This window comes from Takifugu rubripes, chromosome 1 (assembly GCF_901000725.2).
Source record: "Takifugu rubripes chromosome 1, fTakRub1.2, whole genome shotgun sequence".
NCBI lineage: Eukaryota > Metazoa > Chordata > Actinopteri > Tetraodontiformes > Tetraodontidae > Takifugu > Takifugu rubripes.
This window is the reverse complement of record NC_042285.1, coordinates 24195875-24216421: the sequence shown is the minus strand read 5'-3', so window position 1 is coordinate 24216421 and position 20547 is coordinate 24195875. Positions and strand designations below refer to the sequence as shown.

Below are 20547 nucleotides of genomic sequence, written 5' to 3'. Positions count from 1 at the left end.
AGAGCCTGCTGTGCTGTTGTTTGGCTCCCTTTTGCCTTTTAAATATGAGCTTTGGCTCTCTTTGTGTGGTACCTGCCTCCCCCTTTCTCTTGTTTTTTTTAACATTTTTTGCTGTTTTTAGAGTGCTGCTGTTCTGCTCAGCCTTTCTCGCCTGCTCATTGCCCATCTCCATTTCCAGCCAGCAGCAGCTTCATCGTTTTGCTACCTTTTTAAAAAAAACAAAAACACCTTTGTGTCATTGGTTGGTCTGCATCTGCATTTTGGGGCCAGGTTTTTTCTGCTTAATAGTTGTATGTCTCTTATTTACTGCTAATTCAACAAGCACAATCATATCACAGTGAAAATAAACCCTGTTGAGAATAAATGGTGAAAACAGCCTAAGGTGGATTTTAAAAACAACCACTGTACTGACGTTTGATCCACAGTGAGTGGTAGCTCTTCACATCTCTCCTTGTGCTTCCCAGCTCGCTGCGGCAGTCTACAGATCTGCCAGATCTCTGGGGCCTGGACGACTCTGGAACCCTGTCCGGAGTTGGGCAGCTACCTGTTCCTGGACTACCACTGCAGAGATGGTTTGGTCGCATATTTGAACATTTGTTAGGTTGATTTGTGTTAGGCCTTAATAGCAACATTTAGAAGAGAATACAGTCATTTTTCAGCCCCAGTAATCATTAGAGGTCTTTCAACCTTGCTAAATTCCCCCCCTTCGGATGGGCGTAACATGGGAAAATTCCACTCTACTCAATGCCTTTTTCTCTTAAATGCAAAGCAAATCCCTACAGAGCGCATGCTACAGTCAGAAAATTATACACTATGGGATGGGATGCAGATAGAGCATGCTGGCCCCACACTGAAATTCACTAATACTCCTTGGAATTGTATTGCTACACACTTGTGTGCCCACAGGGATGATTCTGTTGGTGCGCTCTGCGGCTGCTCTTTATGATGATGTCGCCATCAACGTTCGGTGGCTTCTGTTATCCAGAGGGGGAAATTTCAGCTGCAAACTGAGCACCGGGGACGGTCGTGTGTTTTCTCTGAAGAGTCCGGAGGCGTGAGTGGGAACAATTGTGTGACAGGGAATGGGTTTCCTGGCCTGGCGGCTAGACCAGTCAAAAACTGCTCAAGACTATTTCAACAAAAGCCAGATCAGGATTTAAATAATTACAGGCTGATTTAAGCACAAAAACAGTCACATGGTCAAAAAGGCACACATGAGAAAATGACGGTGGAAAAACAAACTGTAATCCTCAGATAAATGGGATTTAAATGCTGAAAATGGAGTCAGTTAAACCAAGGCAAACATGATCTAGTCATTTTAATGAGCTGTCACTCGGACTAAATTACTGTGCCTCTGCTTATTTATGTGAATGGAATTAAGATGATCCCCTGTCGCCTTTGCAACAGGACTGAATAACACCTGTGGATGTGTTTCAGGTTGGAGATCAGAGTGCTGCACAGATATGTTCGTCCAGGCACGTTCGCTGTGGCAGCTCAAAAAGTAATTTCCATCCGCCGGCCCGTCACAGCCGTCTCTTTCCTCACATGCTATGCCGGGAATCTCTCTTTCAGTGCAAGCAATTGCAAAGCCGTGCACGGTGAGCGGCTTCAAATTCAAATAAATGCAGGTAGGTGCCAAGATGACAGAAATTTAACATAATTCACCGTGTTCAGTTTAGTTTTACATTTGAAAGCTGTTGCTTTCATATTATAGTCACGCCGTGTCTTTTTTTTAAACGTCCTTTATTTATTTGGGTTTATATTACTTTATGTGTGAAGGTTCAAAGATGACCTACAGGATTCAGATTGATGACATACTGCTGCCTGGATTTTGCAGTTCAAGAGGAAATGTTCCTGTGAACATCACAGTGGCTCCAGACATTGTTAATCGCCTTAGAATTGGTTGCCAACGTTTGATTATTTATGCATCTAACGTGGTCAAGGTCCCTGGGGTGTCTGCACAGCTGCAGGTACTGGTTAAAGAGCCACAACCTATGAGCCATTTCTCCTTCAGGGAGACCAAACACAAATGTGACGCCTTTAAAATGTTCTAAATGTTCTAAAATGTCTTTATCTAGATTTGTGTGCTGGAGAAAATAAGGGGACTTCGAGCCTCTGTGTTGGCAGACAAGGAGGCAAATCTAAAATTGGGACGTATCGTATATATAGGTGTTTCCCTTGAACAGGGAGTTCCTGCTCTGCTTCTCTTCCGTCTGCTCCAGAATAATGACACCATTTCCAAGAGCACTGAAATAAAAACAAATAAGGCTATTTTTCATTTAGGACACCATTTCCGTGGTAGGTTTCAACTAAAAGTGGAAGTTAAATTACTGAATAGGTTTCGTAACCTAAACAAATGTTTTTAAAACTCTGTTATTTGTCTCATGCTGTGAAATTATCATGTTTCAGCACTTTGTGTGTGGAGAATTTCTACATTTTGCCTTTACAGAACTGTTTAACTGTTGTTTTGCAGGATGCATGAAAATAAAACTCAAAGCATGGAACATTTTTTCTTCTGTGGAAATAGAGGTGGATATGCCTACCGCATGCAGCAAGGATACAGACATAAAAGAGGTAAAATACCTGTCATTTTGTGCTTTCTTTTTTCCCTTTTTGAATCTTTTAGCCTTCTGTGCACATTACTTCTTTTCATGTTGTTTGTTCTTTTTTTAACCACTTTAAGCTAAAGAAACAGATTAGATTTGCCAGGTCTGACCCTGCGCTGTCAATCGTGGCAACACCTGGCAATATCATAAGATTAAAGAGAGACATCACACTTTCAGTAAAATCATCAGACACCCTCACTGACTCATCCAAACGATACAAGTGGGAGTGCAGTGAGTATTGTTAATTACTACATCCATGAAGGTTCTCCAGGTCATAGTCATTCCATTAAGTTGAGCAGAGAGTCAAGTGGATGGTCTTTCCTCCTTGTCCTATCAGCAGAAGCCCCCCCCCCATAGAGGCAGACCGCCGGGGGCTGGAAGGGTAATACACTGCAGTGAGATATAGGTCCACGGAAAGTTATGTAATCATACGCTTCAGTATTTCCTGGTTGATAGTGATGTTAGAAGAAATTGGAGCCAGGCGATGTGATGGGCAGAAGGAGAACATTTGGTTTCAAATATTCAATATAAATACATTTGATACAAATTGAAAGAAAGGGAAAAAAAATAGTTTCAACTCCCACAAAACTGGTCCGAAATGTCTCCCAGCTTCTCACAGCAATCCAGTTGACTCTCTGCTACGCCTCCATGAATGTGTAAATGTAAACATTTTCTTATAACTATCATGAAAACAGTATTAATGTGTTACAAGCTAGCATACTTTTTTCTTAAAAAAAACCCAAATACTGAGACCATATTGACGCACTTGCAATTACCTGATAATGCTCCTGAAATTTGCAAACACGTGTTCAAAAGATTAATATAATATAGAACATCAAAGCTCTTATGTTATGTAGAGTCTGTATGCCTGCAGTCCACCGTTATGTCTGAAGTAATGATAACTTTGCTTCAACAGGGCATCCGTGCAAATGCCAAGACAACTCTGAGGGAACGAAACACGTGGTTGGAAAAAGCTGCCTTCCACAGCCGTATGAGTACATTACATACCGTTTCAGCGTGATAAACATTGCTGACAACAACGTGGAGGAATCTGAATTCATATGCATCACTGTCATCCCTACTAAGGCAACTTTTGCTGCACAGTAAGATGTATTTTGACCCAGTTATGACAGAACCAGCCACACTAAGCCTGAGTCTAAATGGTCTTTGTTGTCCTCCCAGGGTCACTTGCACGCAAGGATGTAACCCGGTGACAGAGAACAAGGCAGCAACCATTAAGCTGGATTGCATAAATTGTAATATTGACTGGTACATCACAGAGCTATCCGACAGCGACGACTGGCCGGTAAATGTGACTGACGGATCTTGAATGTTTAAACTGTGGCTGAGTTGGTGGTGATTAATGAATTTGGGTGTTTATTTCTTTGCAGGATGAGACAAGGAGCTGCTATATAGATGCGGGTGAAAGACCATTCAGAAAGGTGCAGGATGGTGGAACACAGTACATCGTGAGCGGAGACATGATTTCACAGGCTATGGAAAAAGGTGTGGATATCAGGGTGGTGGTCATTTCTGGTATGTATTCATCAGTCCCTATGAAACAAATTTTGATAAAAAACCATTGCCTTTCCAAATACTAGTCACACACTTTTTTCACCAGATGCCAGTGTGCCACTTTACAAGGACTACACCATAAATACACGAGTTACAGATTCTACTGCCACTACTACACATCCAACCACACCACGTCCCACCAGTCAGTCACCAGGAGACAACAATGGCGTCCTTACCACCAGTATCAGAGCAGGTTCCTCCACAAGTCCAACCACACCACGTCCTACCAGTCAGAACAATGGTGTCCTTACCACCAGTATCAGAGCAGGTTCCTCCACAAGTCCAACCACACCACATCCCACCAGTCAGAACAATGGCGTCCTTACCACCAGTATCAGAGCAGGTTCCTCCACAAGTCCAACCACACCACGTCCCACCAGTCAGAACAATGGCGTCCTTACCACCAGTATCAGAGCAGGTTCCTCCACAAGTCCAACCACACCACGTCCCACCAGTCAGAACAATGGCGTCCTTACCACCAGTATCAGAGCAGGTTCCTCCACAAGTCCAACCACACCACGTCCTACCAGTCAGAACAATGGCGTCCTTACCACCAGTATCAGAGCAGGTTCCTCCACAAGTCCAACCACACCACGTCCCACCAGTCAGAACAATGGCGTCCTTACCACCAGTATCAGAGCAGGTTCCTCCACAAGTCCAACCACACCACGTCCTACCAGTCAGAACAATGGCGTCCTTACCACCAGTATCAGAGCAGGTTCCTCCACAAGTCCAACCACACCACGTCCTACCAGTCAGAACAATGGCGTCCTTACCACCAGTATCAGAGCAGGTTCCTCCACAAGTCCAGCCACACCACGTCCTACCAGTCAAAACAATGGCGTCCTTACCACCAGTATCAGAGCAGGTTCCTCCACAAGTCCAACCACACCACGTCCCACCAGTCGGTCGCCTGGAGACAACAATGACATTCAAACTACCAGTGTCGGCCCTCTTCAGTGCACTATAGCACCACTGAGTGGAACTAATATTGATGCCTTCAACATCACTTGCAACACAGCTTTTACCTGCTCTAACTGCCAATATTGTTTTCACACTCTTAATGGTAAGTTTCACAGATTTGGTTGCTGGTCTATCAGACTTGGAGCTCTCAGTAGTAAATAAAGCCACAAAAAACATACTTTTTATTTTGTGCAACGGCCAGGAAATCATTTGCAGTGCAGCAATGACAGGGAAGTTGTGTCACTCTTCCTACCACCTGGAAACAAACAGTCAAACTTCAGCCTCCACATTGCAGCAACAGCAAAAAGTGGCAGCTTTGTAGCCAGCACCATCATAACAACACAGGTTTGTAGAAGGAAAGCAGGCCCAACTCAACCCCTCTGGTGTTAACACTCACACGTTACCATGGTAAATGCCTGTCATTCCTCAGGTACTCGACTTCCTGACAGACTCTGGTTCTTCAGATGACGACCTTGTCAAGAATATCACGGCTAAGCTAAAGAAACAAGGCCAGCTATCAGGAGAAACTGTGGCCCAGATCTTTGCTGTGTCTGACAATCTCAACAACCAGTCCTCAAACGCTGACCGGCGAAAGGTGACTGCCGTAATGCTTTGCTTTGCCCTTTCTCTCAAGATGCACTACAGATCAGGCGAGGAATTTGTTACTGGTTGAAAAATGTTTTGCCATCTGGTTTGGCGGTCGAAGCTCCGTCAGTTGCTGCTGCAGGTCATGAAAACCACAGTGAAGGAAGTTCCAATCAACACTCCAACGGGGGTCCATCAGGCTGCCAGGGCGCTGAATGCTATCACCCAGAGAGGAAGCGAGCTCGGCTCCTCTGCTGTGGTAATGTACCAAGTCCACACCTATGCTTGACATACGTTTTGATGTGTTCAGAAATAGAAAACTCTTAAATAGCCGCAAGTCGTGCTGTTAGTGTGAGACTGGATTTCCATTGGCAGGAGGAAGCATCAGTGATATTGGCAAACCTCAGCACCATTCTTCTTCATGTGGAGGTGAACAACAGTGAAGAAATAGTTGTGGCGGCCAAAACTATTGTTGAAGGAGCCAGTAATATCCTGGACTACACTTACATTGTAAGTATCGGTTTTAGTGGCTCCTTTTATCTCCACTGAAGGTTAGGGAAATTAAATACATCTAACAATGCTGCTGTTCTTTCTTTTTTTTTAAAATTAAATTCATTTTTATAAAGATTCCATTTAGGTCTGGCAGAGGTAATGCCTTCTTTACTCAAATGCCATTATATGTTGATTTTCTGCTCATTTCACACTCTAATTTGTGATCACCTAACAGCTCAATTACTCTTCTCTCAATTAGTCTTTTTCTTTTCTCTTGAGCCATAAAGGACTGTCCTGTTCTTTTGCAGAGAAACATATCTGATGACATCCTTGTTGCTTTGAAAAACACACAGCGCGCTCTGCTGAGACATAAAAACGTCAACCAGGGGCCAGTCATCATCAAGGAGGATAATATTAACATGCTTGTTGATAGGTATGCTTTGTTGCTTTCTGTTTCTGTGCTGGGCTGAAGGCGATTCGCAGGCAGTGGCCCTGCAGCTCTATTAATCTGCATCCTTCCCATTTTCTTGGCTTTAACAATTAAACCAATAAAAACCATTAGTTTACATGATAGTGCAGAAGTAAGGTTAATATAATCAACTTATATAGGTTAATTGAATAGTTGAGAGTGGTGCAATGTGTCATGTTTTCATTGCTCTTGGGACGAATGTCCCATTTCCCCAAGTAACTCCTTATGTTTTTGTTAGCGTAAAATTATTTTCGGACGGAAGCACAACAATATGTGACCTCTCTAGATGTTGGTGTGCATGAATGCTCAGTGAAGACCTTAAAGAGTATATTTATTTATATTTATTTTATTCCGTGTTTATACTCCACAGAGTAACACCGGACCATTTGCACAGAAAATCGATCCAAATTCCAAACTGCTCTTGCTTCACTTTTTCTCTTCCAAAACTCCCGTCTACCTTGATCCCTCCAGGGGAACCAGTTGATGTGCAGGTAAGCTCATCATCAAATAGAGCTCTGTCTGTGTTCAACTAAAATGAACTGAACTAAAAAGAGACAAATAGCTAATTTAAGGTACAAATGATTAATCTCACTATCATACCCTGCATGACAGCCAGCATGGTTTTACATAAGTTTCCCTAGAATGTCCAGTCTAACCTTGCAACATGTGAACAGATGCTGACTTTAGATAAAAATCCATTTGTGTGGAACGAGAGAGGGAACATCAGCGGTAGAGTTGGAGCTCTGTCCCTCGCGGCACAGGATGGCTCATTTATCACAGTGGAGAATCTGAGCAAAGACATAGAGGTCAGTTCTGGCTCTACCATCATGGCAGAGGATTTTTATCTGCAGAATAGGACCTTCTTTTATGCCACAGTTACTATAATTACCATATTATCTGGATCAGTTACAGCTTGTTCTTGCTCCTTTTTAAAAACACCTGTATTTTGCATTGTTTTCAGCATGCTCAGCGTATTAATTCATGTTCCGATTGAAGAGATGAAACGCATTTCTTGTCCTTCAGGCAGTTGTGCATCTATAGAGTGCCAAGAACATTGTGAAAATAAAGCTGGCACATTCTAAAATCCAATCATTGCATGAATAGAACTTTATTTCTTATTGTGTTCATTATAAACACTTTTTGTGCAGCTTCTTCATGTGTGTGTACCAGAACTACAAACACAGCCTACGCTGCAGCTCCATAAACATGGTGTGTGTATTTTATTGATTTGAATGTCGTCTGAGGCCCACAGATTCTGATGCCGAGTCCTGCAGGAACACGTGTGAGCTCTTCTATTCTGGACCTGGGGAACTACAGCACAATGGTCATTGACCTCCCCTCGGCTGACAGTACAGTACTCTTAAAGGTACACAGGAGGACATTAAAAAACTGTTTAAACAATGGTCGTTGTCAATATGTTTCTCTTTTGTTTAAAGATGGTGCCTTCTGTTGATCCTTTACCCTTCAAAGTGTTCCTTGGTTATAAGAGCTACCCTACTGACACAGATTTTGTGGCGATGACAGAAATGCCTCTGAAAGGAGCAAATCTTGGTGAGAAGACAAAACCTTTTTGAACTCTACGTTACCTGACTAACCGGCCTCTACACGTGTCATTTACAGAGGAGAAGTACACTTGGATGCTGCAACCTAAAGATTTAAAAGGATGTATAGGGGAGCACTATCTTGTAGTTAGGCCAGTAGTTGGTGCAGGAGTAAAGTCCATTAATGCCAGCCTGACAGTTACCTCCATCACTACTGCCTGTAATTTCTGGAATGAGTCAAATTTAGATTGGAGCACTTACGGCTGCAGGGTGAGTGTGTCATTTTGTTATGTGTGCCACATTTCTTAGACTTTAATGACATAATATGCCGTTTCCTTCCAAGGTTGGTGTTCAGACCACACATTTAGTGACACAGTGCCTCTGCAACCACCTCACCTTCTTTGGGAGCTCGTTCTTCGTCACTCCCAACCTCGTCGACCCCTCACGGTCCGCCGAGCTCTTCGGGACCTTCGTAGAAAATCCCGTGGTCGTCTGCTTCGTGGGAGCACTATTTGTTGTTTACTTCTTGGTGCTAGTTTGGGCACGGCGAAAAGATATCCAGGACGTGGCTAAGGTAGGGCACATCTGTAGGTCCCCTCTGTCAGGACCTCAGTTTGTTTTTGATGATTCTAACACGAGTTGCAGCCTTGACTCATCTGCAAATCATCGACAAAAAGCCTGGCAGCATCAGAGCACTGAATTTTGTAAAATGGAGCTCATTCTGATACATAAAATGTGCCAGTTGAGGCAGAAATATCAGAATTAGATTTAACGATTTAATCAGTCAATGGAGCTTGACTTTCATCAAGAGGGTAATAATCTGAAATCCTGTAAATTCTAAAAAGAAATCATAAAGAAGAGTGTTTTAAACTCCTGGTTTTCAGGTGAAGATCACAGTGCTGCAAGACAACCACCCCTTAGATGAGTACAGCTATCTTTTAAGCGTCAGCACTGGACATCGGAGAGGAGCCTCGACATCTTCTCAGGTACATGCATTCAGATTCTTTTTTTCTTATGTTTTTCATTTCCTTTTAGCAGCACATAGAAGAAAATAGCCACATGCCAGTTTTTCTATCTGAATAAGTTGCTTTCAAGTTCTCTTCTATTCACTTTTATTTCTGTTGCTTATATTTAAATTCCAATTGGCCCTGGGTGTTTTGCAGAGACCCTGAGGCTGCAGCCTTGGCACTAGAGTGGAAAAGGAAACAAAGATGGTGATGGATTAGACACCCTTGCTCTTAACTTGATGATGACTGTAGCTACACAGATAATAGTTTTGTTTTATAAAAACAGCTTTTAGCCTTCACTTTCACAGTGAGGTCAGCCTGTTTCTGGGATAGTAAGCTACTTCCACTGCAGGAAGGGCTCAAAGCTAAAGGCCCAGGCACCCATTCTTACTAGGTTTACTCAAGATTTTCATGTTAGGGACCAGATTCACCAGGCATTACCTTTATTTACATTGCCTCCTTGATAAACTATTAACTTGTTTTATCAGCTATAAGTGAGAGGTCTAGCAGACCTGAAAGACTGGCTATGCTGTTGTCATCGCAAAATGACATGTCATCCTTCCATAAAAGTCAACATTCACTTACTGAACTCAATAGCACCAATTTGGCATGTAAGGTCATGGACTTTTGCTATGAGACCTTCCTCCACGAGCAACAAATGGCGGGGAAAACTTGAATGCGTCTGTCTGTTATGAATCTCAAATACCCACTTTTAAAAGGGACTTGTACCATTCAGTGGCATTCCTCATAGACACATTTCCTCTTATTGTGTAAATGTTTTAACTGTGAGGGGTAAACTCTTTTAGGTGGTAGTGACGTTGCTGGGTGCAGACGGAAACGGTGAACCTCATCATCTGACAGATCCAAAGAAGCAGGTGTTTGAGCGAGGCGCAGTGGACGTGTTTCTACTAACTACTTCCTTCTCCTTGGGCGACCTGAATGCAGTCAGACTCTGGCACAACAACTCAGGCAGCCATCCAGCATGGTAGGCAAATAGATGGAAGACAAAAAGAGCTCCAAATCCTCTAAATGATACAGGCTTCAACCTTTATAAACCTTCATAAGAACAGTTTGTCAATTTTTGAATAAATCATTAAACATAACCTGCCAGGACTTGTCATCGCTTGTATTTTAGCCTCTTGGAAATAAAAATGAGCTGCTTTTCAGTCCATTCAACAGCCCACAAGCTAATTTTCCCCTTATCTTCTAAATTAATTAAGATTGCTACTGTTATTCACATCCTGTCTGCTTGAATCAGTCTGTTCAAATCCAATTAAAATGCGAGGAACCTGCAACAAATTCACTCTGTTTCAAAACCAATGGAGGAGAATTATATGGTATGAAAATCTAGTGACAACAAATAGGATCCTACCTGTCGAAAGCCAAAACACATTGTTTAGGTATATAAAGTATGGTTTGTTAGTTTTTCTAGGCAAAATTTAAAGTTGCACAAGGTGCAAATGCAGCAGTTGTTGTGTTCTTATTCAGATTGTGAGAAGAAAATGTGAGAAGAAATATGTATCAATTCTGTATCACAGGAAAAGGGTTTGGCATAGACCACAACACTTTAGTGGAATTTAATTTGTTGACTTTAGCAACTGCTGTGTTCCTAACTTGCAAAATAAGGACTTGGCCCACTTTTCTGTTCTTATTTGCAGGTTTGTGGGAACTGTCATGGTTCAGGATCTGCAGACTGGGCAAAAATGGCATTTCCTGTGCAACACCTGGTTAGCTATTGACATAGGCGACTGCTTACCGGATAGAGTATTTCCGGTTTCTCGTGAGATGGACTTGATGAGGTTCAGGTAAAATACGGAGGAGTGAAAGCACACACACGCCCACACAGGCTACAGCAGATACATTTCCTTTGCATTTTCTAACAATGAAGTATCAGAACAAATTGTGTTTGTGTTTGATACTGAAATATGGTCTGAGACTTGTTATTTACTGCTTAAAATTTACATTTTTAACAACATCACTTCCTGGCAACTCATTCTGCACGCTGCCACGGGCACCATCTGTTATAATGGAGGAAATTGAGTACATGAAAAAACTACAAAGATAATCATTTAGACTCCAATAGAATTTATGAAAAAAATGCCTCAAAAATCTTGTTTAGCCTCATCTAAAAAAGAAACCTTTACTAATCAGATTATTATCCTGCTCAAATCTTCACTTGTCAATATTTTCTATCTGTTCGATCATTCTGTTCCATCAGCAATTTATTCTTCATGAAAGCATCAAAAGATTTCAGCGATGGACATCTTTGGTATTCTGTCATCAGCCGCCCCCCAAGCAGCACTTTCACCCGCGTTCAGAGGGTTTCCTGCTGTTTCTCATTATTGCTTTGCACCATGTTGACCAGCATCATGTTTTACGGCATCCCCAGTGACCCTTCTGAGCAGACGATGGACCTAGGTACAGCATTTATTCACTACATTTTATTCAGGGTTGAAAAAAGAAACAGGGTTATGGTGAAATTTGGACCGTTTACAGAACATAACGGTTTTTCTTTGTAGCTTTCCTTGAGATTTGCTTGGTAAATAAAATCAGATTGTCTTTGCTTTTTTGCGGTTTTATCCGTTTTCCTTTTTTTCCTGCTTGTTACAGGTCATTTTGAGTTTACCTGGCAACAGTTCATGATCGGAGTTCAGAGTTCACTCATCATGTTTCCGATCAATATCCTCATTGTTAGCATATTCAGACACACGCAGCCCCGAAAGCCTTGTTGTTGCAAATGCAAAAGAGAAACCCCAGATGTGGCCGGGCGCACGTGCTTCTCACAGGCTGACACCCAGGCTGCAAATAAGAATGTCACTTTGGAAACGGTCATGAAGGTAGGTGCTCATATTTAATACACTTAAAAATGATGTTTTTGCTTATTTTTAGGGGTGCAATTGTTAATCTACGTTATTTTATTCGTCCTTCCTTTTTTCCTCAGTGGTGAAAATAAAAATGATCTGACTTTTATTCTCAGGATATCTCAAGAATCGCACATTCATTGTCCAAGACTGTAAAAAGCAACATCCCATGCACAGAGTTTGTACTTGAGCAACAAATTGATATCAATGCTGTTCTCTCTGTGGTGGAGGGCTTCATTAAATTGGGCAGCAATACCAAGCTCCAGCTACCAGGTGAGGGCTCGCTGTGGAGAGTCAATCCGATAATCTTTAGTGCAGTCCAGAGCTTCAGTCTATCAGAGATTTATTTTTCATTCAAGCTCTGATATGCACTAGGAGTCATAAGGCCTTATTTTGACAGGTTCGCACTTTAAAAATCAGGTCCAATCCAGTTTATCCAACGCAGATGGCCTCTAAAAAACAATCTCAAAGCTGAACAAAAGAAATGGGCAACACTACATGATTGTGGCAGCAAATTACATGATTTTTACATGAGGCTTTAACAAAACCAATAGTGAAACTTTAAGATGGTGAGAATACTTTCTGTACCCATTGGACATTAACTCTTAAACAGCCAATAACAAACACATTTTTTCAGGCGGCAGTCTGGCAGCAGAGGCGTTTCAAATGAAGAGCAACAAAAGCCAGTATCTGTATCAGCAACTGTCTTGCATCGAAAGGGATCTGACCCTTCTGGGACCCTCTAGCGTCGACAGCCCACACAGCTACAGCCAGGCAATGCAACAGGTCAAGGGCATGACAACATTTCTGGAAGATCAGATCTCCAAATTCAGCCACTTTGACCTTGCTGAACCTATCAAAAACCAGTGAGAGAAAATAATGACATGACTTATCGGCTAAAAATTGTGTAGGATTTTAGTTTCCTTAGTTGTGTGTGTGTGTTAAAAGTGATAGTTATGAATATACAGTAGGTGTATTTATTTTTTGCACGCTTCTCTTCATTTTCAAATCAAGACTTCGGCTGTTATTTAATAACTGGGCTTTTAATCATTCCACTTCCAGGGGTGGACTCGCAGATGCCACCACTGAAGGTGGTTGTCAGAGTAAATCAAACTGCTGTCACGGAGGGTTTCCCTGGTGGTTCGTCTTTTTCGGGTGGCTGATCGTGATCGCCACCAGTGTTGTCGCAGGGTATTTCACTATGATTTATGGCCTGAAATTTGGGAAGGAACGCTCGATAAGCTGGTTGATATCAATGGTCGTCTCCTTTTTCCAGAGTATCCTCGTCATTCAGCCGCTAAAGGTACTTAGGTAAAGGACATAAAGAAATTTACACTCAAACAACTTCTAACCTAGAAACCGGCTGTATTCTCACCACAGGTGGTGTTTCTTGCAGTCTTCTTTGCACTCATTATAAAGAAGGTGGATGAGGAGGATTATCAGCATATGGTGGTTGTAGAAACTGACAGCCATCCAGGTAGAAGATCATGGAGGCGCATCTCTCGGCTCTCGTGTTTTAATTTTGAGTTGATCTCTTTAAAAAAAGAGTTCTCTGCAGGTGGAGACGAGGATCCGCAGACGGTCAGACCCAGCAGTGGTGTGTATCAGCCTCCAGCTCCAGCAGACATTGAGAAAATGAGAAAGAACAAGATCCTGGAAGAGAAAGCTTTTGCCTTCCTGAAGGAGTTTTTGAGTGAGTAACAGTATATCTGGGTGAAGGTTCTGCAGAAGAGGCTGACCCTCAGTGGTTTCATCTAAAGGCTCTGATGTGTTTGTTGCAGTCCACGTTGGTTTTATGTGGATGCTGCTGCTGGTGGCGTACGGCCAGAGAGACCCCAACGCTTATTTCCTTCAGAAGCACATCAGAGAGAGCTTCAGCGAGGACGTCTCTGACAGCATGAGCCTCGGAGACGTGTTTTCCTGGTCCAGCACAGTTCTGTTGAAGAACCTTTTTGGAGAGTACTCAGGTGAAAGGTGCACTCTGTGCCAGTTGTTCATATTTGAATATCCTGCTTTACACGGGGGAATTAAAAGTTGCTGTCATTCTTGATGCACCCAAAATTCGTTCAGTGTCCAGAGTTGTTTTGTTTTTCATTTTAAATGTGCCAGTAATTTTCCTCAAATCTTAATTCCTCCGTGCAACAGTTTAGAGAACTACTGTGTCAACTTGTCTCAACAAGGCAAAGCAATCTTGGTATTCTTAATTGGTTTGGTAAATGGTTTGTTCAACTGCTGAGAGAAACATTTATCTGCTTTCTCAACTTTAGCTGAGCTTAATTAACAGGCACGAGGTGCCTTGGTGAAAGGTTCTGCAGTTCAGAACCAATGTGCACTGTGGGAGACGCCTTTTCAAAGGAAAATATCTTTGACTGTGAAATTGATGGTGCATCGATTACCCAAATGAAGGTAAATATAGACAAACCTCATGTGTCCACTGCTTTGCAGGCTTTATAACAGACGGGAACTCCAAGCTGGTGGGAAACGCTCGTATTCGTCAGTTGAGGGTGCAGAGGAACTCCTGCCAAGTTGCTGGTTCCATGCAACAGCTGGTACCTGGTTGTCATGCTCCATATTCCTGGGAGGTAGAGGACACAGGCTCGTACGGCCCCGGCTGGAACTGTTCTACTAGGAATTATACTACAAGCACACCAAACCCCTGGAAGTACCAGACACGGGCTGAGCTCAGGGCTTACCCAGTCTGGGGCGACGTGGCGGTTTATGGGGGAGGCGGCTTTGCAGCAGAACTCGGCCCTGATTTACAAAACGCCAACAGGTAAGGATGTTTAATAAATCTCACTTACCTTCTTTTCCCTTCATTAGCTGATTCTGTGGTTTCATTTTATTATCTTGGATTTTTTATTATTGTATTTTATTATTTGATTTTAAGGAAAATAAACTGCAAGTCTATGGACTCATAATGGCCTTCATTCACAGTTTGACAGTTTTACACAAGGTTCCCTCTCAGGCTTTTTTATTTCCTCTTAAATTTTCACCTGCTCTTTATCTGTAGTGCAACTTGTAAGCAGCTTCTTCTGTGGAAAGAACACACTGCTATGCAGAACATTAAACTGAATATCATAGACAGGGTGCATTCATTTTCATCAAGGCTTTGTAGATAGAGAGAACATACTGAGCATTCCAATGTGACTACTTTACAGGACCATTAAGTATCTCTTCAAGAAGAAATGGCTGGATGGGTACACCAGAACAATCTTTGTGGAGTTCACAGTTTATAATGCTAATATCAACCTCTTCTGCATCGTCACACTATTGTTGGAGAATACCGCCATAGGTGAGGATGAACGTTTCCTCCTTTATTAGCAGAGCTGCAAGACGACACAGTTGTAACTGGGCTGACTGCTTTAGCCGCACTTCTTAAAGAAACCTGTTTCTGCTGACGTTGTAGGAGCATTCCAGTATGTCAGCAATCTGCAGACTGTGCGACTGTACCAGTCAACCGGTGGCCTTCATGTCTTTGTCATGGCTGCTGAGATCATATACATGGTTTTCATCCTGTATTACATGTTCATACAGGTAAGCAGACTCAAAAACAGTTTCAGCTTCTGTGAGGGTGAAGGTTTAGTCACCCGCGCTGTTCGTCACTAGACTCAGATCAACCACGCAAACAGCAGGAGGCCTTGCAAGGGAGAGTCGAGCAGCAGTTCAGGCTTCCTCTGTCAACTCTGCTCGTCTGCTGCTCGATTTATGTCAAATAGGCTCTCACGACTCCGTGTCTCCTATCTACTTTTCCCATCTTTGCAACCTCCTTGTCTTAACAAACAGGATATCTCTAAGTGCTGGTTTTGTAAACAGCTCCAGCACTGAGTTTAAACATTCACACATTCCTTTTTCTTAACAGCATTCCTCAAACACTTAAAATCTACACATCGTAGCATTTGGACGATAACAGTAATGACAATAATTCTTGACAGCATGAGCCTCGGAGAGGGAACCTTGTGTAATAATTCAATTACCTCACCTCCTTAATTTTGGAATGTATGCATATTAATTCTCATATTTAACAAAACACTCAAGGCTTGTTTATACTTTTGAATATGTCTGCATTGATCAAGAGCTGAATGCAATTCATTCTGTGGGAGCAAACATTAAGTATCATTATGAGGAGGTGTAATTTATTCATGCATATTTACACGTTTATACGTGCAAGGTTGTGAACTGTAAAAGTTCAGTCACAAGAGAATAAACTACTAAAATTTCCCTGAGATTTCTGAATTTAATTCCTCACAAAACCTCCATTCAGGGTTCAATCACAAAGCAAATAATAAAACAATCTAAAAGGACTTTGTACGTGTCATTTGTGGTAATCCTAACCCTCATAGTAACATTACAGTACATATTCGAGCCAAACAAAGGCATCTGATCCTTTTTGAGTCTCGCTTATTGAGGTTTATGTAAGTTATTACAGAGTATTTTTCTTTGAAGGTTAAATTATTGAAGACGCTGCGTTGGCTTTACTTCACAAGCAAGTGGAACCTTTTTGAGCTGGCTGTGATTGTGCTGAGCTGGAGTGCTGTGGCTGTTTTCATCAAGCGGACCTTGATTGGGAACCGTGATATAACGCACTACCGAAACCACAGAGACCAGTGAGACCAACTTTTGACTCGTATCATTCTGAAGGTTTCATTCTGCAAACTCAAAGAAATCCTTAGCTCCCACTTGTTTTTTTGATTAATATTCCATTTTCTTGTATGTAGATTTGCCAGTTTTTATGAAAGCGCCGTGGCAGACTCAACGCTCCAGTATCTGATTGCCTTCCTCGTGCTGCTGACTACCCTAAAACTTTGGCGCCTGCTCAGATTGAATCCCAAGATGAACATCTTCACTGCTACACTGCAGCGGGCCTGGAGTGACATAACGGGGTTCCTTCTAATCATAGCCATCATGTTTGCAGCATATTCCATCGTGGTGAGTGTTGGGTTACATTCAAGTTCAATCTTTTGTAGCCACAGAAGCGTTTGGGAATAAATTGGCTTGAAGGGAAGCCACACTGTTTCCTTATGCCCCTCTTAGTTTTCACTCCATAACACAAGATGAACTGACAATTAAGTTCTCTCCAACAGAGAAAAGCTCAGCAGATAACGATTTACTGGTGGCCCATTTGCTTTAACCCAAGATCTGTGCTGAGATGATTACTTTTCTCAAAGCATTCCTGGATTTATGCCTGTGTCAGTTTCCTCTGAATGCCCACAGCAAGCAGCACTTTTGAGCGACTTTGCCATACTTCAGGCTCTCAGGGTCAATATTTCTGGATTTTCTTTTCCTTCCCTCTGAGTTGCAGATGTTTGATGCAGAGATGCTGATGTTTTGCGAGGTGTACAATTCATTTGGATTGAATACTCTGAAAATGCTCAACCTCAGCTCTTTAATCCCAAAAATTCCATTTGATCAAGACTGAATCTGAGATTCTCTTAAACTTTCCAGAGCAACATGATGTATGGTTGGCAGATAACCTCGTACAGAACTGTGAGCAGAGCTCTGCTGACCATCATCAGTCTACAGATAGGCATCTTTAATTATGATGAGGTACTAATTTTTCTATATTTTTAATTTTCTGTGGAGTTGTTGTGACGCTCATATCAATCCTTTGATGCTTCCTAGGTTTTGAATGGTCACCCCCTGCTGGGTGGATTCCTGTTCGGTTCCTGTATCATGTTCATGTCTTTTATGGTGCTCAATCTCCTCATATCTGTGATCTTGGCAGCATTTTCCAACGAGCAAATATATCACAAGGTAAATATTTACATCTTGTGTAACTGGGGTGACTGAAAATGCTGTTGGACTGGTCACCCCAGTTACCGATACGCTGTTGGTCTGTTTCCGTCCCCTTGTTTATAAACTTCAAGGAGTCTTCAACTTAACCTTTCTTGCAAGTGTATTTTTTTTTTAAGTTTGTTGGTGGCAGTCATGAGATAAAATATTGGACATTGGCTTTAGGGTTGGGGGTCAGAGATTTACCTTCACACATTTATGTTCAACTGTTCTAAAAAGAGTAATAAACCAGCAGTAGGTGTTTATGTCCTCACACATTACTGTTTACTGCCGTGTTTCCCCAGTTGTGTGTTTTTACTACTGTTTCTGAAACTATCGATACATTCTTCCAGGCATGGGAATATTTCACCATTGTTTTCTCTTCTTAGCCCTCAGATGATGAGGAAATTTTTGATTTGATGCTGAGGAAAGTCTGCAACCTTTTGGGCATCAAATCCAGGAGTGCAGATGAAACCCAGCTGCCCAATGAGAATGTGGGAAATTTCCAGAGCATCAGTGACTGAGCTTTCATTATAATTCTTAATTATTACAACCGTATGCAAAGTGCAAAGCAAGACCTTTTTCATGCAAGTATGGCTGATGTGGCGTGAATGTATTCAAAAATATTTGATCTCCATTAAGACATTTTAACCATTTCCCTGCTTTGGTGGTGAGGCATTTCTTTAAAACTTAATCTCATCCTGGTTTTGTGTGTGAAGAGAATAACAGACAAAAAACAATTTGTTGTGTAGTCTGGTGTGTAGTCAGATTGCAGGATGTAATTGCGCAGGCTGTTGGCCTCTCCCTGCTACACTGTTTATTCTTTAAAGAAGGCCCAGTGGATTCTGGCAGCCGGCTCTCTCCTCTGCTGTGTGTCAGCAGTGTTGTCCTCAAACTGACAATATGAAGACCAAATAGACCAAAAAATAAATACATTTTTTTTTGCAGATATATCTTTGTGAAAGTTATCTAATTAAATATGAGCTAAATGACATTGCCGTTATAAGATGGTGTGTTTGAGAGAGAGAGAGATGCTCTTTTTGGGACCATCTGCGTCCACACCGACCACATCACTTCATCTTTATTAAGACCTGTCTTTTGACATTATGATCCGATTTGAATCTAATCTGACAGACCTTCCATACATACTGCGCACGTGCATCGGTGCTGATTTATAATCCATGCACGCCTCCTTTACCACCACAACAGCACAGAGGCTCAGTGGCTCTAGTCCTATCATTTTTGAATGAGGATTTTCAACAGACAGCAAAACAAAAAAAAGATTTTTGCAGTTAAAACTACACCCACAGGGAAACCTATATACTTTCCTGCACTGCTCGTATTCTACCTTATATTTAGCCTTAGATGCCTGACATTTATATAAAGAAAGAGGTGGAGAAAGAAAAGGAGCCTAAATCCTTTTACAATGTCCTTAGATAAAGTCAATTTGTGATTTATTTATCAAGCAAAACAGCAGCTGAGCAAAGTGCTGTACAACAGTGAAACCAGAGCAAAAGGGCAATAGCAAAAACATCGACTTCAAAAGACAAAGTTCAACCACAAATTATTACTCTGTTTCAACATCAAGAGTCACCGACCATGAAATCTTCTACCCTCAGAAATGAATTTTCTTTTCAGTTTAAGTGTCAAGTTGATATCAGTCATGAGGATCAATTGCACCGAATCTCACGTGAGCCTGAAATGACACCCTGACGTGACTGAATTAGTAATAACACAGATCAGCATTGATAACGAAGGAAGCAATAACCAGCATTTATGAACATTCTCCAAAACCAAAAAACTTTTTGCAGTATTTTCTTTCCAGTTTTACAACTAACAAAGCAACAGACACAAATGCATATTTATGTTTTTCATTTAGTTTTTTTTAAAAGCTTCATATCAGCAGCTTTTGCTGCTTTAATAAAAGCAGTAAACACAGTGAAGTGATAGATTGACTATGTGAGCAAGTGAGTCAGTTCTTTCTGTGGATGAATTTATCAGAAAAGAAATAATTAGGAAGTCGCCCCCTTTTTGGCTGGCAGGTACGCTAACCTGCCAAAACCACGTTGAAAGGTTCCGTCACATCTGCCACAAGAACATCGACTCAGCTCTTATTAAAACCAGCCATTATCTTCTCCGACTCCTCTGAGAACTTCCAGAAAACGTCCAGCTCCAGTCTGCTTTTTTTCATTTTGAGAATGGTGCATGAGATTCTTTCAGATGTCTGCACAGGTTCTGCACCTATGTGTTATCTTTGCTGCTCTACATCTACTCTCACTTTGGTCTAATTCCAGACACTTTAGCTGCTTTGTTTTCTAGTGTTTTGACACAACACCCAGCTTTCTACAAAGTCCATGTGTCCATAATTAACCAAATAACACCCACAGCTGCTCAAATTTGTGGCTATTAAGCTGCCTTTGCTTTCATTTCCCGTTGCACTGACTATCGAACCACTGTGACATGACAGCTTGCCTTGGATTTTGCAGTCTTTTTGCCATCAAGAGGTTTCTTGGGACACAATCTTATTTCATAGGTTTTAGAAGGTGGTTCATTTGCACACCTTGGGTGGTTGACTTATACGAGGCTGACACTATATTAAAGATGCAGCACAGCCACAGTTCATTAAAATTTTATGATACTGGGCAATATCTGTGTGATTACATGAACAGGATTGGAATC

At 41.8% G+C, this 20547-nt stretch overlaps 1 protein-coding gene across 1 annotated transcript; it reads left to right on the top strand.

Annotated features, from left to right (window-relative positions):
• Nucleotides 1–27: 27 nt before the first annotated feature.
• Nucleotides 28–20547, top strand: LOC101071016 (polycystic kidney disease protein 1-like 2). The gene is made up of 42 exons (XM_029835295.1): nucleotides 28–68; nucleotides 465–572; nucleotides 907–1054; nucleotides 1438–1628; nucleotides 1780–1970; nucleotides 2079–2298; nucleotides 2474–2574; nucleotides 2684–2837; nucleotides 3523–3709; nucleotides 3789–3912; nucleotides 3998–4142; nucleotides 4228–5247; nucleotides 5347–5489; nucleotides 5575–5739; nucleotides 5851–5988; nucleotides 6105–6239; nucleotides 6530–6654; nucleotides 7061–7181; nucleotides 7365–7496; nucleotides 7943–8056; nucleotides 8127–8241; nucleotides 8311–8501; nucleotides 8575–8805; nucleotides 9116–9217; nucleotides 10045–10223; nucleotides 10897–11043; nucleotides 11457–11656; nucleotides 11849–12075; nucleotides 12216–12372; nucleotides 12737–12965; nucleotides 13162–13402; nucleotides 13480–13576; nucleotides 13658–13792; nucleotides 13881–14066; nucleotides 14545–14872; nucleotides 15258–15391; nucleotides 15506–15633; nucleotides 16543–16703; nucleotides 16815–17025; nucleotides 17542–17643; nucleotides 17719–17850; nucleotides 18258–20547. The coding sequence occupies exons 3-42, from the start codon at nucleotides 909–911 to the stop codon at nucleotides 18390–18392; spliced, it is 7320 nt and encodes a 2439-aa protein (XP_029691155.1). The 5' UTR covers nucleotides 28–68; nucleotides 465–572; nucleotides 907–908; the 3' UTR covers nucleotides 18393–20547.

Bases quoted from the DNA above. Each gene is read 5' to 3' on its own strand.
- LOC101071016 (XM_029835295.1), top strand. From the start codon at position 909: ATGATTCTGTTGGTGCGCTCTGCGGCTGCTCTTTATGATGATGTCGCC. The intron at 3,913-3,997 runs GTAAATGTGACT...ATTTCTTTGCAG, and splicing joins CCGACAGCGACGACTGGCCG to GATGAGACAAGGAGCTGCTA. The intron at 7,497-7,942 runs GTCAGTTCTGGC...TGAGGCCCACAG, and splicing joins ATCTGAGCAAAGACATAGAG to ATTCTGATGCCGAGTCCTGC.